Source organism: Pantherophis guttatus, chromosome 1 (assembly GCF_059756535.1).
Source record: "Pantherophis guttatus breed Tessera chromosome 1, ASM5975653v1, whole genome shotgun sequence".
Lineage (NCBI taxonomy): Eukaryota > Metazoa > Chordata > Lepidosauria > Squamata > Colubridae > Pantherophis > Pantherophis guttatus.
Genome location: NC_142063.1, coordinates 122,041,437 through 122,067,620, shown reverse-complemented (window position 1 = coordinate 122,067,620; position 26,184 = coordinate 122,041,437). Strand labels below are relative to the sequence as shown.

The following is a 26,184-nucleotide window of genomic DNA, read 5'->3' as shown; positions in this document are numbered from 1 at the left end:
AAATTTACAATTTCTATATTTCCTTTTTACCGTATTTATTCCTCATCTATTTTTTAAAAAAATCAATATTACCCTTCATCCTCATCTCTAATCTTAATCAAATTCAATTTTTCTCTTCTATTCTATATTATACCCCTTCGCATTGTCATCTATTTTTATATCCATCCTCACATTGGTTAATTATGTAATACAGTTGTTTAATACAAATTCAACATTTTAATATAAATCAATTAATTATATAACTATCTTTTTTGTATATTTATCAATAGGAACATGAATATTCCAATTATTTCCATGCAATCCAATTTCTTACAAATCCATTATTTACCAATAATAATAAACCAAATAATTTCCCCCATATATTCCTCCAAACCACAACTTAACCATTTCTTTCAACACAATATACAATTAATAGTATCTCAATTATTACAATTCCCTAGTTAAATAGAGCTTTTTTTCTTTTGTGTTTTAAAATCTTGAACCTCCTCTTGCCCTAAATTTCCCATTGTTTGCAGTTTTGTACCTACCTTTTTGGGTGAGGAAAAAGAAAAAGAAATCTCTCTGCCTCATTTTGTCACGTTGCACCAAAGACCCTGCTTTCGCTTTCTCTTTTAGCTAGAGGGAAAAAAATTTGCTCCAGGAATTTACCTCTTTGCAGCTAGCTCTTTGAAGCCCCACGGCAAGAATTTAAAGTTTTTTTTCCCTCTAGCCATCAGCTGGGACTCTGGAGGCAGCAATAGATTGGGAGTGGGCGGGGTAAACGAACGGCGACCGGGCGATCCAACAGAGGCAGAGGGTGAGGGTGAGTGAAGGCGTGGGGGGGGTGAGAGAGGGCTTTGGCGACCCCTGTGAAATGGCCGTTCGACCCCCAAAGGGGTCGCGACCCCCAGGTTGAGAACCGCTGCCCTAGAGGATGGATTCGGACAATGACATAGTTAAGATCGTGGAGGTTAAACATATTTCTGTGACAACAGACATCAGAGTGATGAAAGTGATGATCTTTCTATTAGTGATGTCTTAAGAGTTATGAAACTTGAGTCAGGGTTTAAAGGTATTACAGTCTGCAAGGAGAGCTGTTAGATCAGACTTGGGCTAAATAAAACTCATTGCTCCTTTCAGACAATGAGCAGCAAAAAGAACTTCACATATTTCAGACATGAGATGAAAATAGATAATGAAATAGAGCAATCTAGTTGGCAAGGCTGAGGGAAGTAATGACAATTACAAATAAGTGGATAGATAGGGTTAAGAATGTTTAAGGTTAAGGAATGCCATTTGAAGAGCTATACCTATTACAATAGGTCAAGATGGCTAACATTTATCCATGCAGTTGTCAAAAGCTGAGCCAGATTCCAATGTGCTTATTTCACACCTGTTGTCAGAGACATTTTAAGCCATTGCAGCCAGCACAAGAGTCTTGTGGAATCTTAAAGACTGAAATAGATTATTACCCTAGATTTGTTGAGTTGTAGTCCAGCATTCCATCTTTTCAATAAGACTATAGCAGCAAATATACAAGTCCATATTTTTCAAATTGAACTTTTATTTCTTATAAAAATCTTAGCTTTTAACAAGTATAAGCATATGTTTTGTAAGTAATGCAACTGTGCTCAATATCTCACATAGGCATCAATTCCTAATTACAGTACATTAGTGCCAAAATGACAAGTGTCACGACCAGTGGTGGGATTCAGCCAGTTTGCACCACTTCGGGAGAATCGGTTGTTAACTTTCTGAGCAATTTGGAAAACTGGTTGTTGGAAGAAATAATTAGGGTAGAGAACCGGTTGTTAAAATACTTGAATCCCACCACTGGTCACAACGTTATGCTACAAGTCTTAGCTCCATCAGATACCTATGCTTCTTCATAAAACTGAGATTCCAGATACAAGATTTAAGGAAGGGTTAAGGAAGAGGATGACTGCCTCATTTTCATTACATCTACCCATCCCATTAGATCCAGCAGGAGGGCATATTCTGGGCTCCATCAGCCAGAGTGTCATCTGGCAGGGTCAAGGAAGAGACCATGGCATGACACCCATCCTGTGGAACACCATCCCTCGAGAAATTACATTGGTCTGACCCTACTAATCTTTGGAATGACCCTGAAAATGTGGCTTTGTCAACAGGCATGGCGATGCAGGAAATGGATGGAGTCAGCATAATGGTTCTATTGAATTCGATTGGTAGATGTGATTCTTTGACTACAAATTCATTTTTAATGATTTTATATTATTATTGTTTTGTGTTGTTTTAAATTGTATTGTTCAGTTGTTGTTTCTCATTGTTTAATTGTTGTAAGCTACTCAGTCATATATATGAGATTGGTGGCAGTATACATTAAAAAAATTATACATTTTTCATGATGTATGCTTACTTTTAGCAATGGCAATAGCACTAAGACTTATATACTGCTTCATAGTGCTTTATAACCCTCTCTAAATGGTTTACAGAGTCAGTATATTGCCTCCAAAAATCTGGGTTCTCATTTTACTAACCTTGGAAAGATGGAAGGCTGAGTTAATTTTGAGTTGGTCACGATTGAACTGCTGGTAGTTGGCAAAATTAGCCTGCAATACTTCATTCTAACCACTGCACCACCATGGCTCTTAATTTCAAGTCCATTCTTATTCTGCAATCTTTTCTCCAAAAGTGTCTTACAAAGAGTGTCCTCCAATGATCTTCATCACTGAGAGTGGATCTAAGATAATCCAATACTGAGTTACACCACACCATCTTCTCAAATAACACAAATAAATATGGATATTTATGCGTTTTGAAGTATAAGCCCATAAATTCAAAGTGCCATTATATGATCTTTTGATGTATCTTCTCCAGAGCAATCAGAAAGGTTTTAGCTCAGCAATCTGACTCAAAAATAGGAGTTTGAATCCAGCTGGCAGCTATCCAAGAGTTGAAAAGATAAAGCAAAATGTCTATACTTCAGTTTCTTACCGATGGTATGAGATAATGTTACATCAAAGTCTCCAATACTGTGTCCAGGACATATATGCATAGATACAAGTATTTATTTATTTTTATTTATTTATCAATCACTCAAAGTTCTTAACTGCCCATCACCCTCTGTCTGACAGAGTATAGCATGCAATTAGGATTCACCCTGTTCATGGCCGAAAGGCAATTATGAAACATAGGTATAAACTACCTATTTCTTTATGTTGAAACCTTAGCCATTCTAACTTTCATTATTATGGCAAGAGTTATTAATACAAAGCCATTAAAGTGTCCAGGAAAACAAACTGTCATATTCCAGCTGTAGTTATTTCAGCATCTTCACATCCATAATGTGAGAGTGCCAAAATCAGACGGGGTCTTGCACAAGATTCTGTCATTCTATTGAAAAAACATAAGGCCAAAATCTCACATTTTAATTTATAGGGCTCTGAATACGATACAGGTGAGCTATGGATGTTTCACTTTCTTCAACAATCTTGTGTAACAGGAATTTAATTTACCATGCTTTAACAAACCGCAGTTTCACTTTCTTGAAAAAATATTAATGGATCACAGAGGCAATACACTAACAGGATGCAAAAATTTACAGAACAGTTACAAGATTTTCAGTTTACCCAATAATATTTACCAGGCAATGAATTTGTTCAATAATGTAATTCAATATAATATGGTTCCATTTAATTATGCTTAGTGAATGTTCTAAATGTTCATTAACACTTAATTAAAAAGGTGTTTTTATTCTAAGGCACAGTTTTTTAGAATTACAGTTAATTAATGAAAAATACCTTTTTCCTAATGAAATGGGAACAAAACCCATATATAAACCCAATTATATTTTTGATTTAGGTTTTCCTGAAAGCATGCTTCTGAGTGCTTTGGCATTATGTCCATCTGGTGCTGGGGGCCATCTGTCATGATCTAGGAGAAAAGAGAGTTGCCTCAGAAAGCAAAACTAATGCTATTGATTTAAATTTCAAATATTTTTTTTCCAAAAGAAAAACACTTAAAACAAAATGAGTTAGAGTTACTTTTATATAATCTCAAAAATAGAAAAATGAATAAATTTAATATTTCAGAATATTGTGATAGTCATTTTCTTCTCAATGAAGAATAAAGAGTTCAGGCATTTGGCTACATTCAAAATCCTGTTTGCTAAGTTTCAATTAAGAATGTTGTTTGAGTCTTAACCCCAGAATAATTGTCAAAGATGTATAAAGGAACTTCAAACGTATGCTGGAAATGTAATTGTAAAGGGAACTTTTTATCATCTCTGATGGTTTGGTGATACAGCAAAAAATATTGGAATCAGATTTCCCTAATTCAGAATATTCTTAAAATAAATATTAAAATGAATCCAGAATTTTCCTCTTAGATTTGATGGACAAAGATATTGACAGAGAATTTGGAACTTTTTACTCAGTCTTCCATCCTTCTGAGGGCGGTAAAATGAGGATCCAGATTGTTGGGGGCAATATGCTGACTCTGTAAACCACTTAGAAAAGGCTGTAAAACACTGTGAAGCAGTATATAAATCTAAGTTCTGTTCCAATTACTACATATGTTAACAGCAACATGCAAAGATGGAAAGATACACTAATTCCCACAACTGAAGAATCAATGGTGAAGATGATGGAATTGGTAAACATGGCAAAATTAATTACTTTTATTAAAGAGAAGAATTAACTATTTTTGTTTCTACTTGGAAACTACTTCTGGATTTTTTTTACTCAAAACTGAGAAAATATCTAATTTTAGGTTTTGGTTATTAGAGTGATTTTGTTGTTAGAGAAATGGCTTGAAATATTTAGAATTGTAATACAAAAGGTTGAGGGCTTGTTTTTTGTTTTTTTGTATTTTACTGCACTGAAAGTGGGAAGTAGAGAGAAGTCACTACTTTTTTTTCTTTCCTCTTTATCTTCTCTTGTACCTTCTCTTTCTTCTTTTTAAACTTTCTCAATTTTTGTTTGTATTTGTATTTTAACCCACAACAAATTCTAGTAATTTTTGCTTTAAAAAAGAGTATTGTTTGACCACAATCACTGAGGTTGGCAGCTTAGCGTACTGTGTTTATTTAGCCAACCAAAATTAAGCAAACCAGGACTTCACACAATATGTGAAGCCAAGCTGTAAGTTCTGGTTGAAATACAGTGTTACATGACAGATATGATAGTATTCAAAATTAAGAAAATGCCTTAACGGAGACAATTTGCACACATCCTTAACTTGTTTCACATGAGGGAAATGGATCCTCCGCTCACCCCAAAATTAAATAGAAATACGTAAGTGGCTGTAACACAAACCAAATAATTGCTGATTCCTAAATTAAAACAATTACATGAAAGCTCTCTTGGAGGGAAAATCAAAAGAAAATTCCAACAACGGTGGAATGACATTACCAGGGGAGTTGAGACTAATTGTAGAAAGTAGATGTACCCAGAACTAAATCAGAGATGTGAAAGGTGAGAGATTAAATAATTATTAACATTAGGAAATAAATGAAAAGTAATGTAAGATTTCAAGAAGCAAACTTGCATCACAATAATCTAGGCCAGGTAGAGTATTTGACAGAAGTGGACAGCTACAGAAATTGGATGGATGGGTGAATTTAACAAGTCAATCATACAAAGGGGAAACAACTCTTGTGATCCTATAGAATTCCAATCTAAGTAAATTTAGATTCCTTTCATTAGCAGAGTTTAGCCAGAAAATAAAATAAATTAAAAAGTAATAACTTGGCTTTAAGGGAGCAAATTAGGGATCACAAAGATGGAGAATGAAATTTGGATTTAAATAGAGATTGTTAAACTTCTTTCATGTATGATTAAATTCTATCTTGTAGCATGATTACTTGAATTTCTCTAACAAACCTAAAAGTTATATGCACCAGGAAAAACTTTGCTCAAAGAAAGTCCAGATTATGTTGGTGTATCTTTCTGTATGGATTGAGACTTTAAAGTTTATAGAAGCCTTATAGGCAAATTCAACATTTAGTAGGCAATGTGAAAACATTTGAGTCAGCAATTTTAACAGAAAAAAGCATATACGGTAATCTGGAAAGTTCAATACGATAATTTCTGGACTAATCTCCTAAATGAAGCAGAATTTGATTAAGATGGAGAAGTCCTAAAGATAAATTCATTTTTAATGTCAGGGCAAAAACATCAGAAAAAAAGGAAAGCAGACACCATCTGCTAAAACAGTCAGGTTACTATTTTACCACTATTTTTAAAGCATTGTTTTACCTGGAATGTCCCAGTAGCAACTGTATAGGCTTTGTCCACCATCAACCTTCACAGTTTCTCCTGTTATAAAGGAGGCAGCCGGTGAAAGCAGAAAACACACCAAAGCTGATACCTTAAAAGGGAAATAGAATTATTCATTGTTACATTAGTTGCCTCCAGACAAGATGGGAGACACATAAATTCAATAAATAAAAACATATTAACCAAAGAGTCAATAAACCAACAAGCAAACAAATAAATAACTATTAACCATTATAGCACAGGGCCTTTCAGATGTTCAGTTCAGGTTTCACTTATTCTTGTTGTTGGATTCACATATTCTCTGTAGTTTGGTGGACAGACTCAGCTTTCATATTACGTTTTTTTTTTTATTGAAAAGTTTTACAAAAAACATTCCCCCCCCCAATATTTCCCCTACCCTTTTTCCCTCCCCACCACCCCCACCACCCCTTCCCCCTTCCCATGCCACCCTCCCCCACAGACTTCCCAGAGCAAAATGCAGGGTATTTCAATTAACAATCATAAACTAAATTAGCCTAACTATTCTTAAACTACCAAATCCCCCCCTGAAACCTTAACTCGACCATGGATAACATAATACTTCTAAAGTTTAACATTCATTCATAAGCTATTTGATATTTTCTTGTCTGATACTTATTTTGAGTATAATCAATCTATCTTCTCCATTCCGATATGTAAGCTTTCATATTATGTTAAGGCACAAACCTTGAGTTATCCACAAAACCTGTGCTCACACAACACAAAAAGATGAAGTACTTAGCTTAGTGTAATGAGAGAACCTGCTCAATAAATGATGAGAATAGAGCAACACTTATAATCCGGTTTCTTTCTCTGCAGACGAGGCAAATTGTGATACAGATCTGAAACATTCATACACATACTGTAGATGGAAGTGAGCATAAGAAGTTGGATATTGTGACGTGTAGGACAAGTATAGTACTGCCAGCACTATTTTGCTATATTTTACTACATGTTTTTTAGGGTGTAGAACCTTAGTCACATTTTGAATGGGAATGAGAGCTTCATATCCAAATGTGTATTTAATGGTAATCTATTAAATCAAGATTTTATTTACTCATTGAATAGGTTCATATAATTTGCTTAGTTCTGGTTTAGTATACTGTGTCAATAATTCAGATTAAGTGTATTGTGTAAACCAAAACACTAATTAATAACACGTCAGTTTGCACTGAATATTAGCAATAAAAATGTATAACATGAAGAGAACAAAATCCAATTTTTAAAATCTCCTGAAAACCCAGAAGTTCAAAATATAACAATTACATCAACATAGTACTATACCTCTTCAGGAAGTCCTAATCTTTTTGCAGGAATCCCCTTAATATAGCTTTTAAACAAATTTCCACCACCTTTGTAGTGTGCAACAGCAGTTTCTGAAAATATAACTCCCTGCAAAGAAAGGACAGCTTAAACTTTAAGATTTTGTAATTGTTTTTCACAGCAATAAAAACTCCAATCACTTTTGACATTCACTATAAACTCTGAATATCAGTACTGAAAATAAATGACCTGGATTTATAAACCAACAAGCAAACTGCATTGGAAAGGAAGAATTATATCCTTGCAAGTAAAGTGCTATTCGACTCAAGCTTCGTTCTTGGCGACTTTGTGGACTTTATGTAATTTTACTAGCAAGGGGGTAGCTCTTGCCTTCTTCCCACATATCCCACATTTAGCTTACAACTCTTATGGTTTCTATTTTTATAAATGTAGTATAGTATGTGTAGTAATTACATTTAATTAATTACTAAATGGAATTACTACACATACTACATTTATAAAGCAACACAAAGATATCTGCCTGTTTTGTAGAGACATCTGAAGAGCAATTTCATCCCCAATGCTAATATTAAAATACTTCTGTAAACATTCTTCCTCAATCTGGGTTGGTCACCGAGATCCTGAAGATGGGCTCCAGCACGAGTCCGAAAGCTCGAAAGACAAAACCTCTGGTCCAGGTGACCAACCCAGATTGGATCCTGCAACATTATCCTGGGACACGTATATTCGCCTTCATTTGTGATTCTTCCCCCAAAAAACAAACTCCATTGAGTGTAGATTACAGCCTCTAATCCCCTTCTCAGTGTTTGGTATAGCTAAAGATTTAGATATAAAAATCTTAGCAGTTTCAATAGATACGGTATTAGGAGCAAAATCTTCTGATCTATGAAAAAGCTCCTATCTTCATCCATCCAAGATTGAATTAGGCAAATAAGATTGTCAGAATAAGCTGGAGCATTTATTTCCAGTCTGTTGTCTAAATCACTTATTTCATAACCTACCGGGGCAACTGAGTTAATCCTCACTCCATTGCATGCCCACTCAATGGCTAAACTTTTGGTCAGGTTATCAACTGCAGCTCTTGCTGCTCCACTATGCCTGCAAAGGAAGCAAAAGAAGAGGCAGATTTAATTTCCTTCCACTGGTTAAGTTAGACCAGTCTGAAATTAGATGTTGTGATTATAAAATACCTATAACTATACTTTGCTATCTTAAGTGGGGTGTAGAGTTCAAGAAGCTCTCCTCCTCCCAGTAATCTTGGTGCCATGGGGCAGTTGTCAGAAATAGTGATCAATTTCCACTCATAGTTTAGCTAGCCAGAGTCAGGATGATTGAATTCCCACCGTTTAGTTATTCCAGTCTAATTTATGTGTATAAGCACAGATTTTACAAATAGCATCCAATCTGTATCCCCGGCTATAATAAAATTGCTTGTTTGCCCTTACAGATCTTCGAAATACAAATATCTCTAAGATTTCTGAGATTTTAGGGGGTAACAGGCATAATTTTCTCTTACAGCTAGGATTGTTCTCAGGACGGAGTTAGAGGTAACAAAATGTTCTCTCTCTTTCAACTTTAATTACATGAAACTCTTCCCAGGCAAAAAATATCTGTGTGCACCTGTGTGCATGTTAATGTTCTGCAATCAGGAAGCTTGCAGCAATTTCATAATCAGAATTCCATGAACACAGTCCCAGCAGACAAGTCTATGCAAAGACAAATAGTATTTCAATTGGTTGATAAGAAGATTCAATTATCACGTTACTCCATGATGTGGTTTCATTGTGAGCATGATTTAGCCCCATTACAGGTAGTCCTTGACTTACAACCATTCATTTAGTGACCATTCAAAGTTACAATGGCCCTGAAAAAAGTGACTTATGACGGTTTTTCACATTTACAACCATTGCAGCACCCCCATGGTCACTTGGTCGAAATTCAGGCACTTGGCAACCGGTTCATATCTTGCAGTGTCCCAGGGTCATGGGATCATGTTTTGTGATCTTCTGACAAGCAAAGTCCATGGAGAAGCCGGATTCATTTAACTGTGTTACTAACTTAACCACTGAAATGATTCACTAACAACTGTGGCAAGAAAAGTCGTAAAATGAGGCAAAACTCATTTAACAATTATCTTGCTTCATTCATTGCATCTTTCAGTCTCAAGAGACTATGGTATCATGCTCTGCAAAGAGGTCCTAAAACAGTATCTGGTGTGACTAAAAAGGCCAATGTGAGAGTGGCAATCCCTTCCACGCTGAGGGCAGATACATTCTGTCCCCTGCCCAGCCCCCAGATTTCGCTGGTTCCAGGACTGCCTCTTTGCCTCAGCCTGCCGAACAAGGGTCTCTTCGAATTGGAGAAGGCCATGCTGTGTCTTTAGCCTCCAAGCTGACCGATCAGAGGTTAAGGTTTCCCAGTTGTTAATGTCCGTTCTCAGGGCCTTTAGGTCCTCTTGCAGATATCCTTATATCTTGCTTAACATGAGAAATTTTGGGCTCAATTGTGGACATAAGCCAAATATATAAGTCAATTAACATTTTTTCTTCATGAGTGAATATTCTCTAACAAACCATGCTTTTGCAAGCAGTTGCTGTGAACTATTTCTGGGATCCAAGTTTGAGGATCATAAAGATAGGCAAAAGTCCACAATTCTCAAAGATTCCTATGATATCTGTGGAAATATACCAAGAAACAATGGATTTAGAACCAGCCATTGTTCCAGATAATGTTGATGCCCTTAGAACACACCAAAAGTTCTGGTAGCTCAGGATCTGAAGACTTCCAACTCCTGACTTGATCTGTAAAGTCCACAGTTGGCAATCTCCAACCTCTAAGATGCACATGGCTCTCCAGAATTTTTGGCTTAGCTACTTCTGTTCTTCCTAATCCACCAATGTAGCAGATGTTAATTTCTTCAAAACTTTCTGATATTCTGATTTCTGCACTGGAAATCTATACAGTACCTGGGCTTTGCAAAAACAAGGCCATTAAAAAAAATAGGGAGAACACAGTACAATACTGATAAAAAGGGAGCCAGCTAGGGAACAGAGGCTTCAACCTTCCCTGCCTATTAACGTCAAGCTGCAAAACAATATTGCAAGAGGCAGGAAAATGTCTCTGCGTCTATAAATGAGTGTCTGCTCAGAATTGCCTGAACTGCAAGATACAGGAGGCAAATGAATTTAATAAATAAATTAAAATAAATACATTTACTTAGACTTAAGTGACAACAAGCATGCACTTGGATATTAATAACAGCTTACGATAAACCAGGCATCCCATTCCACATATCAGCCAGAATATTGACAATGGTACCTCCGTGATCCTGCATCCAAGCATTGTATACTATATGGAAACAAGGGGGGGAGAGCAGTAATTAATATTGTGACATTTTTATTTACATTTTCAGAATCTGTACAGAATGCAGTCTCTGTTTGAGTTAATCCCACCACCCCCACCACACACACAACCTCTATAGCTAAGTGTATCAATATGGGGGGGTTGTGTAATGTACAAGATAGCAATGACATTAAATGCAGATATTTGCCAGAGGGCACAAGTAACTATGAATGGAGGTTCATTCCCCACATTACTGAAAACATATAAATCCACTCTGTCACACACACCCCAAAGCCCAAACCTATCTCACCGTGGTGGGGGGGGTGGGGGGGGTGGAGGGTGAACAGTGTAAGCCTACTATAGCAGCCAACACAGCTGTGGCTTGGAGAAAGATCTATTCCAATTCTTCCCACCCAAAAAAATTATCGATTGACTCAAAGATGCGGAAGATATGGTACTGAGCAGTGAGTCTCCCTGGCTGGAAGGTACCAATAAAGCTACAGGGGAAGAGCAAAGAGAGTATCCTAGTAGCAGTAGTATCCATGACATAGATGGGGTAAATCCTAATGCCCCCTCCCCCACCACTGACACAGATTCTAGAGAAAACAGATCTTTCTGCTGTTCAAAGATCTTCAGATCGGGAACATGGAATGTCAATGGCTTATACCTAGGAAAGCTAAACATTGTTAAGGACGAAATAAATAGGCTCAACATTGAAATACTTGGCATCATGAAACTGGCTGTATATGGAGACATTAAAAAGTGGTTCAGAACAGGGTGAATAAAAATCAATGATTTTTTTAAAAAATCAAAAAAATCAGATTTTTTTGATTTAAACCGGATTTATTTGATTTAAATCGGATTTATTTGATTTAAATCAGATTTTTTAAAATAAAATGCTTTTTGAGGAAAATATATTACCATCCAAAGGTTATTCCATCATGAAATAAAGATTAGTTTTTTAATTATGTAGAATAAGGCTGTATATGTTTAATTTTTTTGGTAAATAAATTCCATTAATCTATTCACAATGTCATGCTCTTCCAGAGGTTTTTGTAAGATTATTGGGCAGTTTCTCTGCCTACAAGATATTATCACAGATGCTTGGTTTACTTTTGCAGTTCTCAAAACTGAATTTGACTCAGCAGAGATCACTTGCCTCTTCTTCACAGCAAAAATGTTATAACATGAACAGAGTTGAGAAAAAGACCTTAATCCTATTGTTCTACAAACCTATGAATACAGAATCAACCCCTTCAATGCTAAGTTTCAAGAAGTTCAGTGAATAGAATAGAAACAATATTTTTCTGATTGTTTGGAGTGGAATAGATCTGCACAAGAAGAAAGTGAAACTAAGTGTGAGGAGGAAGAGGCAAGCAGACAAGCAGTACAAAATGAAAGTGAAACTTTCTGAGCACAATACTGCACAGCCACAGACAAAGAAGTCTTTGGATCTTTTTGTGTGTATAACCTGAGCTTTATCACATTCTTTCTTTGGAGGAAAAAAGCTATAATGGCAGCAGGCCGTAAAAGAGACCCAGTTTGGCAATATTTTAATGAAATTCCTTTACTTATCGGTAAGGCAGGCATGCGTGCAAACTGCAAACACTGCAACAAATAAATGCAAGACCTGGTGGCCCGAATGAGGCAACATTATGAGAAGTGCTGTGATGAAGACGACCAAAGAAACACATTTGAACAGGCAGGATCTTCAGGTTGGTAAACATTTTTATTGAATCATATTTCTAAAGACTGCCTTGAACTGTCATGTTTGAGCAAAATTATATTTCTTATTATTACTGCATGTTACTGTCATTTGGTACAGTTATGAAGAAAAGCAAATATTCCTTTTGGGGCAGTGCTGTGTACCATAAGCAAAAATAAACAATAAAATGACAGCATTGACTTTTTTGTTTAGGGGAATTCATGGATTCTGGAAACTATCCACCTTCAAGATCACCATCCTCCTGTTCTACAGTTTCAGAGTTATCCATCCAGGATAGTGCTTCATTAGCATCATCATCATCATCAGACACCCACAGCCACATATCACTATCACCTAAAACAGTGGTTCTCAACCTGTGGGTCGGGACCCCTTTGGGGGTCGAATGACCCTTTCACAGGGGTCGCCTAAGACCATCGGAAAACACATTTTTTTCAATGGTTTTAGGAATAATTTTATGGTTGGGGGTCACCACAACATGAGGAACTGTATTAAAGGGTCGCAGCATTAGGAAGGTTGAGAACCACTGACCTAAAAGAAAGAAAAAACCCTTCCCTCCTGGAATCACCATAGATAAGTTTGTGATAAAAACTAGCAGATTAGAAAAAGAGTTAATTGATGAAAAAGTTGCCCAGGTTTTTTATGCAACGGACTCTTCTTTCCGTCTGACTGAGAACCCACATTTCATCAATATGGTTCAGTCACTGAGACCAGGATACAGTCCACCCAGCAGAGCAGATGTTGCAGGGAAACTGCTGGATAAAGTGTATGACAGAGAAATGGAGCAATGTGCAACAGCTCTGGAGGGTAGAATTGTTAACCTAAGTATTGATGGGTGGAGTAATGTCCACAATGATCCTATTGTATGTGCTTGTATAACAACAGAAGAAGGGAAAGTCTTCCTTGCACAAACAATTGATACGTCAGGAAATGCACACACAGCAGAATACTTACAAGAAGTGGCAGTAAAAGCTATAATAACATGTGAACAAAAATTCAAATGTCTAGTACGCAGTTTGGTCACAGACAATGCTGCAAGATGAGAAGAAATTTAGAAGAGCAGGAAGGGAATACAAAGCTAATAACACATGGTTGCAGTGCTCATTTGCTGCACCTCTTAGCCAAAGACATAAGTGTTCCAAAAATAAAGACTAATGTTGCTGAAATTGCTAAATACTTCTGTAACAATCATTTTGCTGCAGCAGCTCTGAAAAGGATGGGTGGAACCAAGCTAATGCTCCCACAAGATGTTAGATGGAACTCTGTGGTGGACTGTTTTGAGCAGTATATCAAGAACTGGCCTATTCTGATGACAGTTTGTGAAGAAAATCGAGATAAAATAGATGGCACTGTCACGGCCAAAATCCTCAACATTGGGCTTAAGAGAAATGTTGAACATATGCTGAGCATCCTGAAACCCATCTCTGAAGCTTTAAACAAAATACAGAAAAATAGCTGTTTTATTGCTGATGCTGTTGAAATTTGGAAGGAACTGAGTGAACACTTAAAAACAGAACTACACATGGACAGAATTAAATTACAAGCATTAAAAAAATGAATGGGACAAGTACTGTCTCCAGCTCATTTTTTGACAAATATTGTCAATATCCAGTATCAGGGTCAAAACTTAAGTGCTGAGGAAGAGGAGTTAGCTATGACATGGGTATCCAGCAATCATCCATCTGTAATGCCAACTATAATAAACTTCAAAGCTAAGGGGGAACCATTCAAGAAATATATGTTTGCTGAAGATATTTTAAAGAAAGTCACACCAGTGAACTGGTGGAAGTCACTTAAGCACTTGGATTTAGTGACTGTTCAAGTAATGATTTCACTTTTAACAGCAGTAGCTTCTTCTGCAGGCATTGAAAGAATATACTCTTCCTTTGGACTCATTCATTCTAAATTGAGAAATCGTTTGGGACCCGATAAAGCAGGAAAGCTTGTTTTTCTTTTCCAGATTATGAACAAAGAAGAAGACGAAGATGACGAGTGAGCTACAGAGGACAGTATTTAAGTTTTTCATGTGTAGGCTGGGCTGACAGTCTAAGTTTCTTAAAATATATATATTTTGTTTAGCCAACTTAGTTAACAAACATGGATGTTTGTTTAAGCAAATAACATAAGCTGTAATGTTATTGTTTCAGTTGAATAAATCTATTTAAATTGTTATTATTAAGGTAATGATTATTTTTCTCCTTCCTAAGTACAACAGAAAAGTTGTCCAAATATGAATGATTAACCTATTAAACTGGGGATAAAAAAACTAATATGAAAAGTTGTTATTCTAAAAATCTTCATCTACTTGCATATTAAAGTTATACCAGCAAGAATTAGTCTTTATGTAGAAAACTATGATTTAAATCAAGCCTTATTGACTAGTGATTTAAATCATGATTTAAATCATGATTTAAATCAGTCTGATTTAAATCAAATCCACCCTGGTTCAGAATCGGAAAAGGCAATTGGCAAGGTTGCATCCTGTCACCTATACTATTCAACATGTACACAGAAATAGTTATGACAAATGCACATTTGGAGGAATCTATCACTGGCATTAAAATTGGTGGTAGGAATATCAACAACCTCCGATACACAGACAATATAACATTGCTCATGGAAAACAAGTAGGATCTAGAGAGGCTAATCCTGACAGTCAAAGGTGAAAGTGAAAATTTGGACTGCACCTTAACATCAAGAAAACAAAGATAATGACAACTGCAGAGAACATGCAGGTCAGAGTGCTAATCAATATTGAGATCATCGAAACAGTAAAGAAATTCATCTTCCTTAGCTCTAAAATTCACCAAAGTGGCGACTGCAGTCCTGAGATCAGAAGGCATATAGCACTTGGAAGTTCTGCAATGTCTAGCATGAATAACATCTGAGAGTAAAGACATCAGTCTCACAACCAAATGCAGATGAGTTAACACAATAATTTTTCCAGTTGCTACTTATGGCTGCAAAACCTGGCCTCTGAAAAAGGCAGATAGGAGAAGGGTGGACATCTTTGAACTGTGGTGTTAGAGGCAACTATTACACATTCTGACAGATTGCAAAAAGACCAAACAAAGAAGTCCTAGAACAAACCTCACCAAAAATATCAATTGAAGCCAAGATCTTCACATACTTTGGTCATGTCATGCAAGCTAACTCACTCAAAAAGTCAATCATGCAGGGACTGATCAGTGGAAAAAAGGAGAAGGGGCTGCCCTAGTACCCGTTGGGTGGACACTATAAAGGATGAGACCAGGATGATCATGGTGGATCTGAAAGAGGCAACACGAGAGTGCTGATCCATAGAGTGGCCAAGGGTTGGACATGACTGAATGGCTGACAACTCTTTCTTTTATAGAACAACAATCCTGAACCTTACACAAGAAGCTGCTTTATATTTACTACTAGACTACTATCCCAGTTGGCAGCGTCACTTGATGATTTCCAGCTTTACCTGGAAATGTCAGTCACTGCCTAGGCATCACCACTATCCACAGTAGGCACTCTAGCATTGAGTCACTCCAAATAAAGTGAAACAATTATATTCCAGTATTATTAATGCCAATAAGTATTTTGGTGAGTTATTCAAATTTACACATTTATAAAATCTAAATGCAGATAACAAAACACCAATATTCTAAACAATAAACAAACTGTAGGGAATAGATTTTAGTATTTCTGATCTTATCATCAAAGCAGTTCAAATTCTTATTAAATGTCTTCTTTGACAGCCAACAAGAATGTGACCAGCAAAGATTTGTTTCCCGGCAGACCTATGGATAAATCTCTTATTCATTTGCAGGAGTGTGCTTGCTGGATTCATATCAGGGGTGAAATTCATTTACCTTCGTTACTGGTTCTCAAATGTGAGCGCACACGCCTCCTACATGCATGCGTAGAGCCTTCTGCGCATGTGTAGAGGGTCAGAAACAGAACGTGATGACATCTGGGTGGGTGGAGCCTCCCGCCACCGTTGCTACCAGTTCACCCCAGCCAGATAGAACCGGCTGAATTTCACCACTGATTCATATGTCACAATAAACCGTAATTGCAAATATTTAAGGCTAAATATAAAAAATGTCAAGGCATACAAATGTGAAATGCAAAGTAATCGTGCTTCAAATGGCTTTATGAACAAAACTTCAAGTTATAGTAAGCAATCACCTGCTTTACAGCAATAGAAAGTTCCAGTCAAGTTGGTTTCAATAACAGCATGCCAGCCTTTTGCGCTTATTAGTTCAGATGGGCTAGGAAACTGCCCTCCTCCATTGTTGACCAAAAAATCTATCCTACCATGAAGATCTAAAGTTGCTTTCACCAGTGCCTCTACCTACAAGGAAAAAGAAAGTGGAGTGGTAAAATTGATGTTCCATTTGCAGATTTCTGTACAGAATTAAAATCAGTGCTTGGCCTTTTGTTTAAGGTCAAATAGAGTATTTGTCTATAAACTTAAATAAGTGTGGTGTTTCTTTAATAGAAAATTCTTTCCCAAAATAGTTTTGAGTACTGTTGGAAATCACAATATGGCAGTTAAAAATATCACCTAGAATATTCTATAACAAGGGAATTCCACAACAACTGAAGATTTCATCACAATGACAAAATTTCTGTTGTGATTTGGCTATGGTATGCGTGCAGAAGTTTATGGAGAGTTTACTCTTAAACATAATTTATAAAGAAGAAAACAAGAGTATTATTACTTAGAAAACTCATATACTGTAGTTATTATGTTATATAGTTATTATATAATGTTTTAGTCCCATCTTAGCCATGAAAGCCAGCTGGGTGACTTTGAGTCAGTCACTCTTCTCAGCCCAACACATCTCACATGACTGTTATTGTGGGTACAATAGGAGGAAGATGTGTTGGATATGCTCGCCGCCCAGAGTTATTTGTAAAAAAGAAAAAAGGCAGAATGCAAACAAACAAACAAACAAAAAAGCAAGCAATAAAAATTGTAGTCAAAAGGTCCTTATCATATGTCATAGGCATATGTCATATGCCCTTGAAGTGATGTCCCAGTGCCTGGAGGCTGTGCGGATCTGGATGGGGAGGAACAGGCTCAGGCTCAACCCTTCCAAGATTGAGTGGCTGTGGCTCCCGGCATCCCGATATAGTCAGTTGACTCCATCACTGACTATTGGGGGCAAGTCTTTGGCCCCCACTGAAAGGGCTCGCAATCTGGGAGTCCTCCTGGATGGGCAGCTGTCTTTGGAGGAACATCTGACGGCTGTTACCAGGGGGACCTTTTATCAGGTTCGCCTGATTCGCCAGTTGCGGCCCTTTCTTGATCGGGATTCCTTGTGCACAGTCACTCACGCCCTCGTCACCTCTCGCCTTGACTACTGCAATGCTCTCTACATGGGGCTCCCCTTGAAGAGCACCCGGAGGCTCCAGCTGGTCCAGAATGCAGCAGCGCGGGTAGTGATGGGAGCAACATGGCGCTCCCATGTAACACCGCTCCTGCGCAAGCTGCACTGGCTCCCGGTGGTCTTCCGGGTGCGCTTCAAGATGTTGGTTATCACCTTTAAAGCGTTCCATGGCATAGGGCCTAGTTATCTCCGAGACCGCCTGCTGCTACCGACGACCTCCCATCGACCAGTGCGCTCCCACAGAGAGGGCCTCCTCAGGGTGCCATCAGCCAAACAATGTAGGCTGGTGGCCCCCAGGGGGAGGGCCTTCTCTGTGGGGGCTCCCACCCTCTGGAATAAGCTGGGTTGGCTTAAGAAGAAATTTTTAAATTCTTTTAATTAGTCTGTGATTCTTAACTTTCGGGCCAAAATTTATATATATTTTTAAATGTTTTAATATTTGTATTCTATGTCTTTTATCTTGGCTGTACACCACCCTGAGTCCTCAGGGAGAAGGGCGGTATATAAATTGGAAATTAAATTAAATTAAATTAAATTAAATTAAATAGTACTGCAAAATGTGTTTTCACTGTATCTGCCTGGCTACCAATGACAGAAAGTTGATCAAGAGGTCTATGACTTTAGCCACTCTTTGGAACGGATCCAATGGCAGTGGTTTAATAACCATTGTTCCTGTAATTTCAGAGGTGTATTTCAGAACAAGCCTCTACAAAGCAAATTATGTTTCCACATGACATCTGGTAACATGATGTTTCCTTTCCTGGGAAAGATGATTAAGCCCAGTCACAGTTAAAATACAACAATTTATATATGTAGCAATGTACTTGATATAGAACTATTGCGCTAAAAGTCACAGCTCTTAACAACAGAAAGCTGGCAGCCAGTGCTGTACTTGAAAGCTGTGTGCCAAACAAGCAGAATTATTTATAGCACAATGATGGGAAAGCTTTATTAGAAAGCAAGGATGCCCTAGTGGATAAAGATTAAAACTCAGCATTCAACAAGTTTTCCCCTAGGTGGTTTATTTGAATCTGCTGTAACTCAGAGAAACAAAGCTGCTGACAGATGTAGACATATGAAAAATAAGGTATTTTAAGCTGTATAAAAAAGAATTTTTAAAAAAGGGCATTAATCCCTTTCAGAGTGATGTTAATCTAATGTTATCTTAGTTCCTTGAGGGAGACCCCCTTTTCTGATTCTGTCACCAAAGGGAAACACAGGCCAAATTTTTCTGATTAAAGTGCATTCAACTTGCAACGTACTGCTCTCTCAGGTTTTGTGTCCCTTGTTCTTGGAAACAGTGATTTGAGTTACCGGTAGCATGCTATGTAAAGATCCGTGATCTTTAAATCATAGCATACAACCTAGCAGATCGCACTAATTTAGAAAATCATAGTTAAACTAAGCATTAAAGTATTCCTACATAAAAGTGAATTCTGATATTGTGCTAAGCCATACTTTGTTTCACTATTATTTGCCAATAACGCCACAAGATGCTGAACCACACAGAGCAAAATGTGTTATAATACGGTATATGAATCTAGTTAAACTATCATTTAAAAAGCTATTTTTAACATATCCTTCTTTGCTGGAATTGATTCTTGACTCAATAGATTCTGGTTTGGGGTTTTGTACATTTGATAGCTCACTTTCTGTTTGACTCTTTAGGATACACTTTGGCCTAAATTAGGATCGATTACCTTTTTGTCATTTCCAGCCTAATACTCAGTTTGTTTATTTAACAGCTCTGTCATGCAGTAGACAGGAAGTTCAGGCTAGAGCTCACAACATATATTTAAAATTGTGTAGTATAGCTGAAAATAGCATATGGTTGGAGATGAAGCCTAGACAAAAGCCCTATATTGAAGCAGATTACTTACTCATATAATTCAATATTGCTTGCATATACAGGTAGTCCTTGACTTACAACCAAAATTGAGCCCAAAATCTCTGTTGCTAAACGAGATAGTTGTTAAGTGAGTTTTACCCCATTTTACGACCATTCTTGCCACAGTTGTAAAGTGAATTATTCCAATTGTTAACTTAGTAACATGGTTCTTAAATGAATCTGGCTTCCCAATTGATTTTGCTTGTCAGAAGGTTGGAAAAGTGATCATATGACCCGGGGATACCGCAGCCATCATAAATATGAGTCAGTTGCCAAGGGTCTAAATTTTGATCACGGGGATGCAGCAATAGTCGTAAGTGTGAAAAATAATCATGTCACTTTTTTCAGTGCTGCTGTAACTTCGAATGGTCACTAAATGAATTGTTTTCAGTCAAGGACTACCTGTACGGGCAATACAAATGCTACAAAATACTATAGCATTGAACCAGAATGTTTTTTGCCTTTTCTAAAATCAAAGCAATTGCCAAATTATAATTCCATTTCCATCTCAGTAAATGGAACTTCACCTAAAGCAGGGATCCTCAACATGATGTCTTTTGATATTTTCCAAATTGTTAAAGATGGATGTTACCAACAAAGCACATAGAATTAAAAAAAATATTAATAAATGTAAACTATCTTAAGAGTTTACAAAGCACTGAACGCCTACTCCTATTCCTACATTTAAAATTACAGTTATTTAAAATTGTATAATATAGCTGACTGACTCCTAACTGATGTAAAAACAACTGGAAACAGCAACTTTTGCCATTTCCAGCAAAGGAACTCATATTTAGATCACTTTTTTATGGTTTAATCTTCCAATATTGAGATGAAAATATCATTTTTTCCATAACAATAAAAAGATTAACCCAGTGAACCAAACACTAGTCAAATATGGAAGACTATTGCGTTTTTACCTCTTCTTCTTTGCGAATGTTGCATAGTATGGGAGTCACCTGGACAGAACTGGTGGAGGGAATTTCAGCAGCTAACTCTGTTGCTGCAGCTTTTAATCTGTCAAATTTACGAGAGGCAATCACTACATTACTACCTGTAAAACAAAATGAGAAGCATTTCAACATCAGTATAAGTTGTAAAAAGATTAAACCAGATCTCTTGCTGAAGTATTAAATCTGGGCTAATCATCCCTTCAGTATCAATTTCAGGCCTATCAAGAGATTACTGCTACTTATAAACCTACAAAGAAAGAAAACATGAAAATTGTGCTTATTTTAATCTGATATTTAGTTTATGAAAAGCATGAATTCTCTTCCTAGTATTAGGGCTAGTTCTTAGAGCATCACAAACAAACAGCCGGAAACTAGGCAAGTCAATTATCAATTATCAATTACACATATTGTTTGGAGTAAATGGGACAAGAATTGGAACCTTGATTTCATTATAAACAGGGCTTGCATTTGCTAAATCCTTCCATAATGGCTTTTTAGCTTTCCCACAATAAATCACATTAGTCTGTCCTTCAAAGTCTGTTGATGCAAGTGAAATTAAATGTGCCATGAGCCAAGGTTCTGTCCCATGACTGAACTTGCTCCCCTCTAAATCTTCTTCAGAGAGTTTTCAAAAAGTGTCACGTCCCCAGAATATACTGTATTTTGAGGGCCTATAAAAGGAATAAGGGAATTTTATTCTTGTCTCCATTCATAAGATAGCAATTTTCTGCAGTTGTTTTCATTTATAGATTGAACAAAGACTTTTCAATAATGTCCTAGCTCAATAGTGGAATTTGACTAATATATTACTTCAAATAAATTAACAGCAAAACCTGTTGCCCTAAAGAAACATATCTTGTCTCAAAGACTAAACGAGAGAGAGGGAGGGAGGGAGAGGGAGAGGGAGAGGGAGAGGGAGAGGGAGAGAACTTTAGTTCAGTCATTGACCAGTAAAAAGAAAATAATAAAATGAATAACAGAAAACTATCCCCTAGAAACAAGAACTATTAGCAACTATTTGTGGAAGTAGCTTACATATACTGTAGCAAAATTGTATTAGTTTTGGAGAAATACATTTATCTTGATTATTTAACAGATAGTGCAGATAAAAGCTATCAGAATGCCCTGAAATTTAAATAAAAGAGGAGTCATCTAAAAATATTTTGTGTTTAAGATCTGAACAACAATGGTAAATTTATCCATTGCCACTTATATGTCTCTACCCTTGGGAATCCCATCAATGCCTTAGTTCAGTGTTTGAAGACTGAAAGGGTCTGGATAGAGAATGGACTTCAGCTGAATCTTGGCAAGACTGAATGGCACTGGATTTGGGGGGGGGGCACTGGTTCCGAGACTATGCCATCTTTGATGCTGGATAGAGTTGCACTGCCTCAGACAGACCCCATGTGCAACCTGGGAGTCATCCTAGACTCACAACTCTTGCCTGATGAGCAAGTAGCAGTTGTGGCTAGAAAGCCTTTGTACAGTTTTGTATGTGTGCCAGTTGCATCTGTTCCTGGTTCAGCAGGCCCTGGTGGTGATTTAATACCTTAGTCACCATCAGATTGGACTACTGCAATGCACTCTACTTGAGGCTACCCTCGAAGAATATCCAGAAGCTTCAGCTGGTAGAGAATGCAGCAGTTATGTGTGTTCCTAGAACAGCACAAGTTATACTTCTGTTCCCCAAGCTGCTTTTTCTTGCTTCTAGATCAATTCAATGTGCTGGTTTTAGGTTTAAAGTCTTTTTTTTCTTTTTTCTTTTTTGCTGTGGGACAAGGTTGTGGAACTGTCTCTCCTTGGTTACATCAACTCATCCATTAGATCTGGCAGAGGAGACATGCGATAAAGGACACCATCAGCTCCAGACCTAAATTTGGTGAATCCTAGATGTGTCTTCTTAGTTGTGGCATCCACTTTAATGGAGCATTCTCCTCCCGCTCCCCCCAAGATTAGATTAGCTCAATCCCTTTTTAATATTGCAGAAGTTCCTCAAGACCTGCTTATCTTATCAGGCCTGGGCCTCCCAAGAACCAAAGACATGCTTAGATCACTCTTTTTCTGAGGTACGCATTTTTAATATTCTCTTTGTCTTCATTTTTAATGTGGATTTGTATATTTTAATACCTGTTGTTTTTATATCTGTTGTTTTATTTCATTGTTATATGGTGCTCAGAATTGCCTTTTGTGAAATGGGCAGCTATACAAATTTGATAAATAAGTAAATTTCTTGAGAAAGGAGAGCAAATCCCCATCAGTTTTAATGTTACATTAATAAATTAATACTAATCATTTCAAAAGCATGCTGGGAATCCTAAATTATATAGTAAAAACTGCATATAGTAGTCGACTCTTCTTAACTACATTTTATAGTTACAGAATCACAGAAATCACAAAATTGCGGAACTGGAGAGATCTATAAAAATCATCTAGATCTTTTTTCTGCAATGTGCTGGAAAACTAATTAAACCATCCTCAAAACTAGCTGTCCAGATTCTTCTTAAAAACTTCTAGAGATGGGAAACCCACAACTTCAATGGACTGATTATTGAAATCCATTGTTGAACTGGTCCATAATGCCTACTTTAAGTAATAGGTTAAGCCAAAACCAACTAATTTGAATGATGAGTTAATTGCAGTGTTGAACTCAGCTTCTTTGATACTCTTTAATATATTTCCGCACATTTCATTCCACTAAAACACATACACTCTTCAATAAAAATGACTTTGTAGTTTTATCACGTCCTTGAATTGAAATCCAAGCAACACAAATTGCAACTTCCTAGTATAACCCATGGATATTTCTCAAATAATATCAGCATTGGAGTTTAAACGGTGTTCATATGATATTAAGTATAACCCAGTGATTTTCAAGCTGGAAATCACATGCATTGCAACTCAATGCCAATTATCCAATAGTTTAATTTTCAGAAGTATTTTGCACAATAGAATTAACAGAACACCTATCATTATCCCACTTCTATCCAGTATCCAGTTCTTTGTCAATGTTTTGCTATGGTTATAACATTCAAATCATTATACTCAGTTAGCTCTAGCTGAAATTTGACACTATTATTGTTTATTTAAAAAGATAGTTAATACTAACTAAAATCACAGCTATTCCTAAATCAAATGACAAGACATCAAACATGGTTAAAAGACCATGCACATCAAGACCATCCACAACCTTGGGACACAGCAACGGTCATAAATATGAGCCATTTGCCAAACATCTGAATTTTGATCATGTGACCATGGGAATGCTGCAAAGATTGTAACTGTGAAAAATGGTCATAAGCCATTTTATTCAGTTCTGTTGTAACTTTTAACTGTCACTAATGAACTGTTGTAAGTTGAGGACTACCTGTAATCATAGAAGATATGAAACAGCAGAAGCACAAACAATGAAAGCACTACAGAGGTGGGGACTAGTTTTTGATTTAGTAAAAGAAGAATTTAATTTAAAAAAATGATTTTTACATAATTAAAGCAGGACACTGCAGTGAATAGCCTACTATATTTTTCTTTTTAAAGAGGAAGAGGAATATAAGCACCTATGCATTAATTTTTTATTTTATTGTTTTCCTGAAAAACATTAACACTTACAAATCTGCTCCAGGAATCTGACAAATTGTATTGCTTAGTTCCAATAATCGTATAGATGCTTGACTAAAAGTCAGTCACAGCTTCCAGAAAAACATTCCCTCCCCAGGTTGAGCTAGATATGCAGAAAACCTGTCAATATCCACTATGCAGAAGGATGGGCACGCATGAGCTTTATCTTAATCCATCTGTCAGTAGTTTGAATATTGTGAAAGTAATGCTCATCCATAAAGCCAAACTCCAACTAAATCACCGATCCAGTTCAAACATAGCAAAATAGTATATTTGAGAATAGTCCACATACATTTTCCAAATAAAAATTACATTTATTTTACAGAAATAGAGCAGAATGCCAGCTTTTGATAAAACTGTCACATAATCACTATGTCCTGTTACAACATAAGCTAACACAGCTGGAAATCTAAACTTGTTTAATGTTTTATAGACTGGGAAATGAAGAGGGAAAAAGAGAAGCAGAATCCTAAAGCAAATCTGTTTTCTTAAATTTTCTTTATCGCCTACAGTATTTCCTTCAGTTATACACCATTCATACATGATCAGCTTCTCATTAAATTACGCTTCCTACCGATACTTTTTCTCTCTCTCTTATTCTGAGATGTCTTCAAAACGATTCCTCTTGATATTCACCAAAATGGGCACAGACACAACAGATAGAAAGGGACAAAAGATGGTGGGATAAATATGAGGGCTTCCCAAAGCTTTCGATTATATGTCCCATAATCTCAGTGACGACAATAGTTGGGCTATTGGGAGCTGACACCCAAACAATCCGAAGAAAATCCAACTTTTTCTTCCTCCTAGCCCGTTTCTTTCCTTCCAAGAAAATCCCCGGGCCTGTTCTAGTAACTTCATAGCAGGTTAACAACTTATTATGAAAAGCAGTCCCAGACACCAAACTTCTAAAGAGAGAGAACCTGCACCCTCTCCCGTCACTCTTGTTGTCTCAAAGGTGGTTTTTCAAGAGGCAAGTGGACTTTTTGGTTTTTCTTTGAAGACATTTCGCTTCTCATGGAATTCCCCACCATCCAGAGCTGAAGAAGCTTCTTGCAGGAGAAGCGAAACGTCTTCCAAAAAAATAAATAAATCAAGAAAGTCCAGTTGCCTGTTGAAAGAAAGCACCTTTGGGACAACCGTGACCCCTGGATGAGTGAGAATCTCCATAGACATCCTGTCACTCTTGTCCAAGTCCTAAAGCTACAATCAATAAGACGGAGGAAGGACTCGCAGGCATAGGGAGCTTCCACCCTTCCACCTCTCCCATTTCCCCCAGGGGAGGAGAAATCAGCCCGCTCCCAGAGAGGCTAGGCTCTCTCCTCCGTTGCCCACCGAGATGCAGCAGCTCAGCAGCGATAGCCTTGCCGATGCCGGTGCCCCCGCCCGTCACGATGGCCACGTGGTTGCGAAAGAGTCCAGCCGCCAGAATCCCCCGGCCACCGCCGTTACTAAACGAGGACGAGGACGCCATCTTGACAGCTCTCAGTCGGACTCTAAACCCTAAAGCCATTCATGTCGCCCGGGGCGCTCCGGGTCACGTGACTTGAGCCGCTACGCCCCCTCCCCTCCCCTTTCGAAATCGGAACGCTGCCTCTGGGATGACTTCGCCATCCTTTCCTGTAAGCCTATTAAAAAGCGGGAGAAAAGCGGGAATCTCTCACCTGTCTGCAGTCCGCAAAGCCTCCAAAAAGCCAGTCGGAGCACCTGCGTGGCTGGATTATTTGCCTTAAGAGAAACCTCCCTTCTCTTC

The 26,184-nt window shown here is 37.3% G+C and overlaps 1 protein-coding gene and 1 long non-coding RNA gene across 4 annotated transcripts; both read right to left on the bottom strand.

Annotated features, from left to right (window-relative positions):
- Window positions 1-1,525: 1,525 nt before the first annotated feature.
- LOC148116557 (peroxisomal trans-2-enoyl-CoA reductase-like) lies at window positions 1,526-25,962 on the bottom strand. Of its 3 annotated transcripts, none has more exons than XM_087881708.1 (9): window positions 25,767-25,962; window positions 20,784-20,917; window positions 16,768-16,933; window positions 10,808-10,889; window positions 8,543-8,639; window positions 7,542-7,649; window positions 6,219-6,330; window positions 3,762-3,894; window positions 1,526-3,354 (listed from the first exon to the last, which is right to left on the bottom strand). In XM_087881708.1, exons 1-8 carry the CDS (start codon window positions 25,942-25,944, stop codon window positions 3,806-3,808), a joined length of 966 nt encoding a protein of 321 aa, XP_087737834.1. In that variant the 5' UTR covers window positions 25,945-25,962; the 3' UTR covers window positions 1,526-3,354; window positions 3,762-3,805. The 3 variants fall into 3 exon arrangements, with proteins under 3 accessions (XP_087737834.1, XP_087737835.1, XP_087737836.1); XM_087881709.1 differs by having other exon boundaries at window positions 1,526-2,701; XM_087881710.1 differs by lacking the exon at window positions 3,762-3,894 and having other exon boundaries at window positions 25,767-25,957.
- On the bottom strand, window positions 12,598-16,431 carry LOC148116558 (uncharacterized). Its single transcript, XR_015731099.1, has 2 exons — window positions 13,138-16,431; window positions 12,598-12,942 (listed from the first exon to the last, which is right to left on the bottom strand). It is a non-coding gene; the product is annotated as an uncharacterized LOC148116558 (long non-coding RNA).
- Window positions 25,963-26,184: the final 222 nt, after the last annotated feature.

Excerpts from the sequence above, each read along its gene's own strand:
- LOC148116557 (XM_087881708.1), bottom strand. The coding sequence starts at position 25,944 with ATGGCTTTAGGGTTTAGAGTCCGACTGAGAGCTGTCAAGATGGCGTCC. Across the intron at positions 20,918-25,766 it reads TGCTGAGCTGCTGCATCTCG|GTAGTAATGTAGTGATTGCC; the intron begins GTGGGCAACGGA and ends TTTGTTTTACAG. Across the intron at positions 8,640-10,807 it reads AATGGGATGCCTGGTTTATC|GCATAGTGGAGCAGCAAGAG; the intron begins GTAAGCTGTTAT and ends CTTCCTTTGCAG.